The 12,163-nt window shown below is 44.2% G+C and overlaps 3 protein-coding genes across 4 annotated transcripts; 1 reads left to right on the top strand and 2 right to left on the bottom strand.

The window, feature by feature from the left end:
* Positions 1 to 1,623: 1,623 nt before the first annotated feature.
* LOC124708971 lies at positions 1,624 to 4,179 on the bottom strand. The gene is made up of 9 exons (XM_047240608.1): positions 4,076 to 4,179; positions 3,333 to 3,565; positions 3,179 to 3,224; positions 2,926 to 2,957; positions 2,778 to 2,814; positions 2,629 to 2,690; positions 2,414 to 2,458; positions 2,264 to 2,332; positions 1,624 to 2,079 (listed from the first exon to the last, which is right to left on the bottom strand). The coding sequence occupies exons 1-9, from the start codon at positions 4,122 to 4,124 to the stop codon at positions 1,864 to 1,866; spliced, it is 789 nt and encodes a 262-aa protein (XP_047096564.1). The 5' UTR covers positions 4,125 to 4,179; the 3' UTR covers positions 1,624 to 1,863.
* A 282-nt stretch (positions 4,180 to 4,461) lies between these two features.
* On the top strand, positions 4,462 to 6,363 carry LOC124647798 (putative F-box/LRR-repeat protein At5g02700). The gene is made up of 4 exons (XM_047187671.1): positions 4,462 to 5,003; positions 5,081 to 5,633; positions 5,746 to 5,883; positions 5,983 to 6,363. Exons 1-4 carry the CDS (start codon positions 4,462 to 4,464, stop codon positions 6,361 to 6,363), a joined length of 1,614 nt encoding a protein of 537 aa, XP_047043627.1.
* Positions 6,364 to 9,025: 2,662 nt separating this feature from the next.
* On the bottom strand, positions 9,026 to 10,809 carry LOC124708970 (armadillo repeat-containing protein 7-like). 2 transcript variants are annotated; one of them, XM_047240605.1, is made up of 6 exons: positions 10,700 to 10,809; positions 10,551 to 10,587; positions 9,992 to 10,065; positions 9,780 to 9,873; positions 9,567 to 9,649; positions 9,026 to 9,255 (listed from the first exon to the last, which is right to left on the bottom strand). In XM_047240605.1, the coding sequence occupies exons 1-6, from the start codon at positions 10,769 to 10,771 to the stop codon at positions 9,085 to 9,087; spliced, it is 531 nt and encodes a 176-aa protein (XP_047096561.1). In that variant the 5' UTR covers positions 10,772 to 10,809; the 3' UTR covers positions 9,026 to 9,084. The 2 variants fall into 2 exon arrangements, with proteins under 2 accessions (XP_047096561.1, XP_047096562.1); XM_047240606.1 differs by lacking the exon at positions 9,026 to 9,255 and adding an exon at positions 9,263 to 9,428 and having other exon boundaries at positions 9,524 to 9,649.
* Between the last annotated feature and the right edge of the window lie 1,354 nt (positions 10,810 to 12,163).

The raw sequence follows: 12,163 nt of genomic DNA, 5'->3' as shown, positions 1-12,163 counted from the left end.
AAAGATATGAACCATAATATGTGCACTCGTATTTGCAAACTTTCTATATGCTACATTTTTATTTTTAATCTTAGTAATATTTTTTCACATAATACTGATTACCACACCGTATAATGTATTAAATCTTAACATCTGCTAATTAGTAATTAGTTACGAATTTTCTTTGTTTTATGTATCTAATAAATAAAACTGTGCCAGTCTGGCTTTGATGCATCGGTGGCATGCGTATTTTAGGAGCAGGTGAGTGGATATTTGAGGGAGCGGTGGGGATAATTCGAACCCTTTCAAGGGTATACTGAGGGCCAATCCTCCGCTGACAGAGACGACCGTGTTAACAATGACTGGATGCCTTGTGACAACATATTGGGAACATGAAGGGTGCCATGGAGAGAATGTGGGCATTAGCAATTTTTTCATGGTAAGACTATGCATTGCTAATCATAGTTATTATGTCTTAGTATCAACATAAGTGGAAACGATGCCCTGCTCTCGGCTCGTGTTTATATAGGATAGATAAAGCCCTGGCATTACATGGGGTATATCATATAGGCTAGAGAACTACTACATGCCTATACGGTATGTTGTACATAGATGTTTAACAGCCCCTTAATCTAAACCTTAAAGAGATGGAGATTAAGCTTAAACTCATCAACATTTTTAAATGGAAATGCCTTTGTGAACCCATCAACAACTTGATCTTTGTTTGAGACAAACTGAATGTCGAGACTTTTATTTGCTACTTTTTTCCTCACAAAGTGATAATTAATCTATATGTTTTGTTTTGACATGAAAGATAGGATTTACACACAAATATGTAGCACCCAAGTTATCACACCGTAAACATTATCCTTGTTGCAACTTAACACTATGCTCACCTAGGAGTGCTTCAACCCATATTAACTATGTTGTAGCATTGGCAAAAGATACTTACAAACCTTATTGACTAAAAAGAATAAATCTAGCCGGGTCAAGCTCAAGTATTGTAAGCCTCCAACAATGTTGCAATATTAGGTGTTGTCCTTCGAACCAAGAGGAGTCCTAGCAGTAAGAGACATTGGCTCAGTCGAGGACAAGGGTGTAGAGCAGATTTGCATCACAACATACCAACACAGTGTAGCAAGTTTATACCATATTTTTCTTGTGTAAGAAGCAAGCCATCCACAATTTTCTTTATTTCAGTGCCAAGGAAAAAATGTAAGTCATCAAGATCTTTAATGGCAAAGTTCCTCTTGAATGCATCATTGTGTATATGTAAATGTGAGCACACAAAATGTGGTAAATGGAGTTATAACGATCGCTTGTAAGAGTAAACTTGGAACGCAATTAATGAATTTTCATGGGAGGTGTGGATGGACAAACATCTTTGCAACAAAATTGAGACACCAAGAGCACAACTACTTTGTAACAAAGATATTAAAGTATTGTTTTTCCTCTTCCACTATTTTCCTATTGTCTTCCTTTTGAATAAACACATGCGGTCACACTACAGCACCAGCAGCACACGCACACATCACCACGAGCATGCTCGCAAATCACATGACAAAAACTAAGGATGTAATGCAAACCTTTTTATGTTATTAGGACCCAAGAAACATATGGCATTGCAAGGGTTCAGACATTGGAGACAAGAACAATGGTACACACTTTATTTTATTGTATTTCGTACATGATTAAATAACAAGTGTATATTGTATGTGCTCATTCCCAGCAATGATCCAACCCCAAGTATGCTTGACCCCCAAGCTCAAGTAGTTTCTGATAATTCCGAAAGACCACGGAGTATACTGATGTGGTACTTGAATCTGAAGCCTGCTCTTGGGCTCATCATGTCTGACCTCGCCTCATCATTATGTGCTTTCAAATTTACTGCTCCGGTGAGGCGGCATCATCATCCGTGGGAGCTTCAGAGCCCATAGCTGGCTCTGCCATCAGCAGCGCATCACCGTGACCGGAGTTGTTGTTTGATTCCATGCCCTGGTTGGTGCTATCGGTTTGAACTCCTGATGTTTGTTTGCTGGAACCGCTTGGGTGAGCTTTCAGATCCAAGCCAGAGCTTTCTTGAACTTGCTTTTCCCATGGCTGTTTAACAGCAACATAAATGTGAGCGAACCATAGTTGTCAAACAAGCCTGATGGACATCATAGGGAAACTCTAAATTTTGTTACTATGTACATACACATGTTCTCTCCAAGACGGTGAGGCTAAAAGAAAAGCAAATTTATACTGTGAAACATTTGGTTAGCCAATAATTTGAGGTGCACACCTTGGGCTTTGGTGCCATACGGGGTTTCGAGATTGGTTGATCAGGGTTAGGAGGCTCATCGTTAATATCCTACAGTATATCACAAAACAATAGAGTTATAGAGTCCTATTGTTGCAGCAGTAATAGGAGACAAATGGAAATCAAGACTACCTGAATATCATCTGGCCGCTCTCCCCTTTGTATCATTTCCATGACCTGTCATGGTTCAGAGCTAACTTTTGGTTAAACATCAAAATTCTACTCACTATACATTTTTCTTGTACTTAGCAAACTAAATTAACAAATTACAACATATTCAGACTGAACTAAGTGCACATGCTAGTGTGAGCGCGTGACAGAAAAAAGCGGTGCCCAAGATAGCGAACCTCTATATATGATTTGGGGTGCCGGGGCACCACAGGGGTGACAGTTTCAGAGTCAGGAGTCCCTATAAAAGTAAAGTAGAAATGTCAGAAAAAACGAAACCAAGAAAAGCAGTCAATAACATATTCTCAGAAGGGCTATAATGGAAAACCTGAACCATCTACACATTCTGTGCTGATTTTAGCTTCCTGCAGCAGTGAAGGAAAATAGCTAGTTTAATTTCCGAGCATAGAACCAGCAACACCAGACCAAGACTTTGCTGGGAATATATAACACAGATTTGTGAATCTTTAGCTGACCTGAGTAATTCCGCAAGAGCGTTCAGGTACCCCTGATAAATAGAGGGAAACACAAGGCAATGCAATTAGACATATCTCGATGAAGCCATTTAGAGCGGCATTGAACATACAGCTAAAAGAGGAAAGTTGAATTGGAATGGCCATTTACTTATCCAGAACACCAATAAACAATCTCGCATGATCCATGATGACATCAGATTAAAATTAAACTTGCCTTGTTAAAATCACCAGTAAAGGGACTCTCCTCACATACCTTGAGATTTGCCCGTGTTTGAACTTGTAGAGTTTGAAGACGAGCTCTGCAAATTACAAAATCCAGATTAATAAAGAAGAACAAGGTTAGAAGAACCAGAGCCGTACTCTCAAAATGGAAGTCAAGTAGATAGTGAAAAAAAGTTAGAACTCACTAGTAGACGTCGAAATGCTTCTTCGATTTCGTCCACAGTGAGCCCTTTATTTTCCAGGAAAGAACGCCTCTGGACATCAGAAGAGGTCACAACTTTCGGGTGTTTCAGGAAACTAACGGCACTCTGAACCAGTTCTTCCCTCACCGGTTCAGAGGTCGCGGTGGCCGCTTCTCCTTTAGTGCCTTCCTGCTCCTCCGTGCCCCGCAAACTACCACGAACAGCTTCTGAGCTACCTAAACCGAAAGCGCAATTAAGTTGAACGCTCAGTTTTATTTCTTCACCAATCATCATGAGTCAGGCATTATAACTCACATACGGGCAAAGCAAAATATACAGGATGAAAATTGGACAGTCCAGTGTTCCATGGTCATTTGGTGTATTAGTATGCATAAGATGGCTACATGAATTAGTCTAAGTTATTCTCAGCAATAGCTAAGTTTAATAAAAAAAATATATCAATCAGGTCAATGTACTCAGGATCCAGACCAGCAGGAGTAGAGGAGCAGTGCCCTGGTTCCAGTGAGCCTAGTCTAGTTGCACAACTTCTCTCCTTCTCTATCACCACAGCAACGAAAAACTCAAACAGTTCAGTTGTAGAAGAACTGGAAAACTCAACAAGCAAGCAGTGCCGAACTGCCGATCGATCTACTTGCTCTTTCGTAACCCTAACAGTAGCACCGCCGGCAATTTGGCAACGGAATAAGGGAGAGATAGGGAGGGAAGACGTCCTGCGCGAACCGAACCTGGATCATTCGCCTCGTGGGCGGGGCATGACGCCGTCGAATCCGCCATTAAACCTTCTCCGGATAAGATCGGGAGAAGAGGAAGGAAGACGAACTGGACAGGACAGGAGGTGGACTGAAATGGACTACGGCTGACATGTGGGCCCCGCTACCAGTCTTGGGCCGGGCTCTACTGGGCTTTCTTCCATTTCGAGTTCCATTTCATCCTCCATCGCCACGCTTCTCTCCTTCCAAACCCGCCACGGCCACGGCCACGGCACCGCACCACCTCCTGCTCCGCCGTGGTCTCGGCTCCGTCGACGCATAAGCCTAGCTAGCCCCAGACAAACCCTACCCTCCTCCTCCTCGCGAGAGTTCGTCTATTCCCGCTGTGCGGGCCGCCGACGATGGAGATGGATGCTGGCGGTTCTTGCTCGAGGAAGCGGAAATCGGCGGGACTCGACCCAGACGAGGCGGCGGCGCCGGCTGCAGAGGGACATGGTCCGGAGCCCGCGGACGAGGACCAGGAGCCGCCGCTTCCCGCAGCGGGTGGGGGAGGTGAGGACCGCGTCAGCCACCTCCCCGACGGCGTCCTCGGCGACACCATCTCGCTCCTCCCCACCAAGGAAGGCGCCCGCACGTCGAGGAAGCGGAAATCGGCGGGACTCGACCCAGACGAGGCGGCGGCGCCGGCTGCAGAGGGACATGGTCCGGATCCCGCGGACGAGGACCAGGAGCCGCCGCTTCCAGCTGCGGGTGGGGGAGGTGAGGACCGCATCAGCCACCTCCCCGACGGCGTCCTCGGCGACATCATCACGCTCCTCCCCACCAAGGAAGGCGCCCTCACATCGCTCCTCGCAACCCGATGGCGCCACCTCTGGAGCGACGCCCCTCTCAACCTCGACCACCGCGGGCTCCGCAAAGACGTGAAGGACCTCGCCGCCCTTGTGTCGCGAATCCTCTCCGTCCACAAGGGCCCCGTCCGCCGCTTCTGCGTCCCCTTCCTCTACGATGACCTCCGCCAAGTCGCCACCGTCGAGGCCTGGATCCGGTCCCCGCCTTCCGCAACCTCCAGGAGCTTGACATGTGCAGATTCGGATTTCAGTACGCGCATCTATGGCCAAAGCCTGTGCCAGCGACGGCTGCCTTCTGCTTCTCGGAAACACTCTGTGCTGCTACCATTGCAGATTGCCATGTCCCCGATATCACAGCCCAAGCGATTCACTTCCCCAAGCTTAAGAAGCTCGAGCTTGATCATGTCACCATCTCCGAATCCTCGCTGCGCACCGTGCTTACGGGTTGCCTTGCTTTGGAGTGCTTGCTGATTGCGCACAGCTATGGCTTCCGTCGTGTCCAAATCAACTCCATTAGCCTTAGACGCATGTGTGTGAAAGGCTATTTTGCTGGCGGACCGCTCCACTTTGGGGAACTCATCATCCAGAATGCCCCTTGTCTTGAGAGGTTGATCCAACATGGTTCATATAACCCGCATATTTCGGTAATCTCCGCGCCTAGACTGGAGACCTTAGGTTTCATTTCATCTGATGCCAGACTCGCGCTTGGCTTGACAGTCATTCAGGTAGCTCTGCCCTTCCTACTTGCCTTCATACCTGCATTTCTATGTGCTAATAATGAATTACATATTATCTGCACATATTGATGGCCTAATGCTGTCTTCCATGTTCATGAAGGAATTGCGTATTGTTGATAACCTAATGCCAGAGGTGCGCACCGTCAAGATTTTAGCTGTTAATACTCATGCTCTTAGTCTGGATGTTGTCATTGGCTTGCTGAGGTGTTTTCCATGCTTGGAAAAGCTATACATTAAGGTGAGAATTATTTTGTGATGGTGCATAATATCCATTGCTTGCTTGATCTGCTTACTGTTCTGAAATGGTCGGTTCTAAATTCTCTATTTTATTTTTCAGTCTCGTGGACGAGGGGAATCCAACGTATGGCGTAAAAAACACCTAGGTTTTACAAGTTCTTTTGACATCCGTCTGAAGAAAATTTCGTGGGAATATTACCGGGGCATCAAGTCGCATGTTGACTTTGCCACATTCTTTGTGGAAAACGCCAAGGTGCTAGAGTTAATGACCATTCAGGTCTCTAAATATGATTACCATGAGGCGTTCTTTGCAGAACACCATAAGAAGCTTCGGCTGGACAGCAAGGCCTCAAGAGTTGCTCGGTTTCGTTTTACAACAGATGAGCCTCGTCGCTGCGTTAAGGGTTTTCGTGCCCATGATTTGGATCTAGCTGATCCCTTTGAAAGGAAAGATCCTCATCCATTTCGTGATTTGTCCTAACTATCCTACTTCTCAGGTTTATAGTTTTGTAAGTTCCTCTTATCTTGGTACCTTCTGACATTTAAACGTGCTATCCTTGCTGTTAGTTCTGTTGAAACAAATTTGTGCTGATGTGCACGATGAGAAAGTACAGAGCTGTGTGGCTTCTGAACATCAAATATGATGTCTATCTGCTCAGCTGTTTGACGAAGCCATGCGAATTGATTGTGTTCTCCCAAATCAAGGGACTACTGTGGTGATTGCTTTGGTTTAAACATGTCTTACCTGTCTATTTTTATGGCTTGCCCAGTGGCAAGAAAATTGTGTGGAACTTAGTTTGCTGCTATTCAGAATGTTCTGTCTGCCCAGTGGCATGGTGCTCTGGGTCGTGTTTGCGCCATGGCTGTGTGCGTGTCTTGTGCTGTCAAGCGCTATACTTCAGGATCTAATCCCTTTCTTTTTTTGCATGACAGTTTTACATCTGAGATGGGTAATTAGTTGTCTCAAAGCAAACTACTGTATAAGACAATATTTGTTTGTTATGATTGAGTATTCTTACTCTGGTACATATGCTGTAAGCTCAGTCGTACGTAAATTAAATTTTAAGCTGCTGGCTGCAAAAGACAACAAGATTGTTGGATGTTGCCTGTGTTGTGGAAAGCGGTCCTAATCAGCTGGTTACTGCTGGTTTGGTTGACTTAATCGATGTAAACCTGATGCACTGATATTTATTTCATGTGGGCTTGATGGTTCATATTATTGAAGCATCAAGTCAAATGCTGATTTTGGCACATTCTTTGTGCAAAATGCCGGTTCCCTATAATTTCTAGTTTCGCTTGGAGGTACTGTAGCAGCAGGAATAATTTCAGAAGCTGAATTTCTAATTTGAGTCCAATTTAATGAACAGTTGTTATGTGCCGCTTGGAGTCTATTTCAGATTGTGTATATTAACAATTAATATGCAAGCTGAAACCAACTATGGGAAATTCTGCTCTGCCAAGAATCGATTGCCGGCTGCCTTCATTTACTTTTTTAGTATATGGTAATATGTTTTCTCTAATGCCTGTAAGCAGTTCCTATCAGCTATCTTGAAATGTCAGCGTCCATTGTTCAGGACCATAACATGGAATCTCAGTAGGTAGGACATCACGAAGTAGTTTCAAGCAAAATGTTCATGAAGTACCAACTAACAAGGAATAGTATGGAAATACTGTGTAAATTGAGCTGGTGGATGGTATTACATCTTTGGGTTTTGTTTTTGTTAGTACTAATTTGAGTCATGCTGCAGCTAATGTGCTTCTTAAATCTTAAGTAGTTTTCAGGAAACTTAGCTTTTAGTAGTAGTTGTTATAGAGGGCCATGTTCCCGAAAATGGTGAATGGAACCTGGGTACGCGCGCACCCGTTTACGAAAAGTTCAAAAAAATACTATGTAAAAGTTTCCAAAAAATGTGAAGTAAATTTTTGCATGTAGATATTATGTTGGTACTTACTCATGTGTGTTTTCACGGAAAAATACCACTGTGTGTGACCTACACAAAAATGACAAAATGCAAATTCCTATTCCTGTGAATAGTACAAATTCCTGTTCACTATTCTTATTTGGACATTTTGTCATTTTTATATAGGCCACACACAATGGTATTTTTTCGTAAAAACTCACACGAGTAAGTATCAACATAATATGTACATGCAAAATTTTACTTCACATTTTTTGGAAACTTTTAAATAGCTTTTTTTTGAACTTTTCGTAAACGGGTGCGCGCGTACCCAGGTTCCAATCCTCCGGGTCGGCCATGTTCCTTGCTAACTAGTTATGTGACTCTTTAAGATTTCAGTTTGTGCCAAGGCGGCAAGGCATTTGGCACAATCGATATCCACTGAGGCTAGTACCTTTACGACAACTGTACTTGGAATCAACTAAATGTACCCTAGATAATTAGATGCAGCGGGCAAAGCAAACAGCACCTACTTGCCTGACACATCATACCTTCTGAATATCTACATATACGAGAGGGGATAGGTCCGAGAGATGACACAATCACACAACCAACCAATGTAGTGAAGGAAAGAAAGCTGCATGTATTTTTTACCTTTTGCATCCATCTCTATTCAGACAAGCCTCACACTCTGAGCAAAAAACCCGATGCAATTGCTATCATAGTTTTACGTCTCGGAGCATACATAACTAGTCACCTTGGTGGTAGAATGTCATGGCCATCCTCGATCATCTCGGTGGAACATGTTGGGCTAAGCCTTGTACAACAGAGTAACCTGAAAGAGCAACCGCAGCACCAAAAATTACAGATGGTGTGAGCCGTTCTCGTTAGTTGCACTTGGACCGCATGTTTGATAGCTCACGAGCCTTAATGAAAAATCCTCTTTTAGCACATCACCGCTTGTTAATGCTCACGTGGCTATAAATTGCATTCCAGAACATGAATTCAACAACGATGTATTCTATCCTTCTTCCTTTTACTGCAAAACCATCATCAAATACAAATACTAATCAACTACAGTATACAACTCCATGGTTGTCTGGAATAAATACCGGAATACCAACACTGATAATATTGAGTTCTCATATAGGTTCAAAATTTCCAGCTTTATATCACTGGCTCACTACTGCCTGTTGTTGTGCTTGAATAAACGGGCACAGAACTGTAACCCCTGAATAGCCCTACTCTCTAGTTTCTAGCTGATGGCGCTACAAGCCTTTACCATCTGCCGTTCTGAACTGAACTCACGAGTTGACGTGCTTGTCCAGGAATGCATTTGCCAGATTGCTGAAGCTGCTGTTGACGGCTCCAGCTGCAGAATACTCTCTTATCACCCGAAGGACGTCCGGTTTCAAAATCTCTTTCTTTGTCGAAGGGTTGCATAAGTAGTACAAGGCTCCAAGTGCATAAATAACCTGTTACAAAATTAACCAAATGGAAATGTTGGTGAGATGAGAATATATAGTTACATAGAACCCAAAAGATGTTGTAATATATGAAGATAGTGGATGGAATAGAGAGAAGAGCGACTGTGAGTGTTCTGGAAAAAGAAAATCGCCAAGTCACATGCCCCCTCTCCTTCTCTAGCCTAGTTCCCAAAGTGCCAAAATCGATCAAGAGTAAAAAATATACATGCGTACGAAGGAACAAATCAAAACAAATAGTCTTCAAAATAGAGAAGACCTATACTGTTATGCTTGTAGTTCACAGCTTCAGAAATACTCACAGTATTCCTAACTGGGCTAGATAAGCATTGTACAACCAATGGGATTCCACCACATCGATTAATTACTGAAGCATTCGCTGGATCTGCATATAAGCAAACAAAATAAGATGACCACACCAAAAAACTAAGTTCAGTAAAGACACAAAGATAAGATGTCTTGCATGGTAAACAAACAACAAGAAATCGTAGAAATGAAGGCAACAGATTGCTCACCAACGCACGAATTACATATTCCACCAACGCCAAACTCAACAAGCCTTTCATTTGACTCCGTAATGCAGTCCAAGAAAAGCTCGAGAATATTCAGCTGAGCAAACAGAACACAGATACCATCTTATTCAATAGGAAAGGTAATCCAGAACAGTGCTCATTTAAATCTGCAATCCATCAATTGACCGAAACAAAAGGCATGTGAAATCATTAACCTGGCGCATAAAGGCGTAGTTATAAGGGTCATATGCGAAATTTGACAAGTTTGCAACTATCCTCTCCTTGCACTCTGAAATGACAATAAACGATGAATTTGGTGAGCACACAATAGAAAAATGGAGCTATTTTCATCGTACCATTTTACAAACCTATTACCTATCATAATTTCCAAACATTTATGTGTTATCTAAAACTGAAAATAACAAATGACAGCCTATATGACAACCTTTTAATTTGCTTAGAATCTTTTGTGCATCTTTTCCTTGGTGCCCTTTGGAACTTCACTACTGCACTAAGTTATTTGTTTTGGACCCAAATAAAATGTTCTTTACTCAGCCCCTCAGCGGCAACCAAATTTACTTTGCAGCACAATGTGCTGACAACAATCTCTACCATACATCTAAAAAAAAATCTCTACCAAGATTCCAATTGAAATCATCTTCAGACTTCTGTTCCCTCTAAACAAGTATACGCGATTCTAGCTGAAATCACACAGAATTTTTCCTATGATGCAAGCTTCAGACAGAAGAAACAAAGTAGCCAACAGAATTTTACCTTCATCCGTGGAGTCCTGGAACTGGGTCACGAGATCCTGAGAGAAATTGTGGTTACGGATATGAGTAAGCAGTTGGAAGAATCACGGGAGAAATCGGAAGACGGCGAACATTTAAATACCTAACCTAAGAAGCGGGGAGGAGGCGAACCTGAAGGTACTGGTCTCTCGGAGTGCCACCACGGCCGGTGCGCTCGACCTGGCGCTGTGGGTTCGTGAACATCTCCTCTCCGCCGTGGCCGGTGCGCTCGACCTGGTGCTGCGCGGTCCCTCGCCGTCGCTGGTGGCTGGCTAGCGGGCGCGCGGGCGCCTGTTGGTTGGCCCGAGCGCACCCTGCAACCGCGCACCGCCCCTTTCCCCACCTCCCGATTTAAGCGCCCTCAACTTGCTCCGCGCCCTGCCATCGCCCGGGACTCCATCAGCTTTCACCCCAGAGTCCGTCCTCCGCCATCCCTACCTCTAGCGCCGCCCAAGGCTACCCGCCTCCACCGACCCCGTGCTCCAGGAACCAAACCACGGAGAGGAAAAAGGATGCGATGTGGTGAGGAATCAGTAGAGGGCAGCGATCGGTTGCATCTGCGTCCTTATTTTGGAGAGGCGATAACGGCGGCGGGCGGAATCGAGACGGCGGCGCGACCACTAGGCAGCAGGCATGGCAGTTCAGCTGCTTGGGGAAGACGAGCGAGTGGATCTGCAGATGAACTTATATGCTGAATTCAGCCCAATATGTTTTCAATACTAGATTAGTTGCTTATTATTTTTCTACTCGAAAAAAAAGATGCTTATTATTTCGGAATGTTGTCAAATAGCACATAGTAGTTGCTCAATTATATCATAGGAGTAGTTTCTCAATAATTATATTATTGTGTTGTCTAGTATTATATAGTAGTTCTAAATTGCTCATACCTTGACAAAGTTGCTCCGTTGCGCAACAAAGTTGTTTGGTTGGCACCAAAATTACTTCGTCACGCACGAAATACTCTGTCCGGCATCGAACTCCATCATGCACCAAATTGCCATGTCGGGTACCAAATTCACTTCGTCGGGAACTAAAATTGCGCTTTCGGGCACCAAAGTTGTCTCGCCGGACACCAAGATTGCGCCTTCGAATCTACAAAATTAGCATCAAAATTGTGCGCATCAAAGTTGCTCGGTTGGCACGAAAATTACTTCATCGTGCACCAAAGTGCTTTTTTAGGTATCGAAATTGCTCCATTGAGCACCAAAATTGCTCCGTCGGGCACAAAATTCAGTCGGCGAGGAACCAAAATTACGCCTTCGGACATCAAAGTTGTGTCGTCGGACTCCAAAATTGCGCCTTCGAGCACCAAAGTTATGTCGTTGGATACCAAAATTGCCATGTTGGCATTGTCGCGCACGAGAATTGCGTCGTGGGCACCAACATTGCCCTCCCGAGTACAAAACTTGCTCCATCAACCACCAAAGTTGCGCCGCAGAGCACCAAAGTTGCACCGTCGGCACCAAAGTGGCGCTTTCAGGGACCAAAGTGGTGTCATCGGGCACCAAAAGTTGCCATGTTGGACGCTAAAGTTGACTTGTCTCGCACAAGAATTGCGATATTGGGCACCAAATTTCCCAGTCATGCACAAAACTT

Source organism: Lolium rigidum, chromosome 4 (genome assembly GCF_022539505.1).
Source record: "Lolium rigidum isolate FL_2022 chromosome 4, APGP_CSIRO_Lrig_0.1, whole genome shotgun sequence".
In the NCBI taxonomy this organism is placed as follows: domain Eukaryota; kingdom Viridiplantae; phylum Streptophyta; class Magnoliopsida; order Poales; family Poaceae; genus Lolium; species Lolium rigidum.
This window is presented reverse-complemented; position numbering and strand designations above follow the sequence as displayed.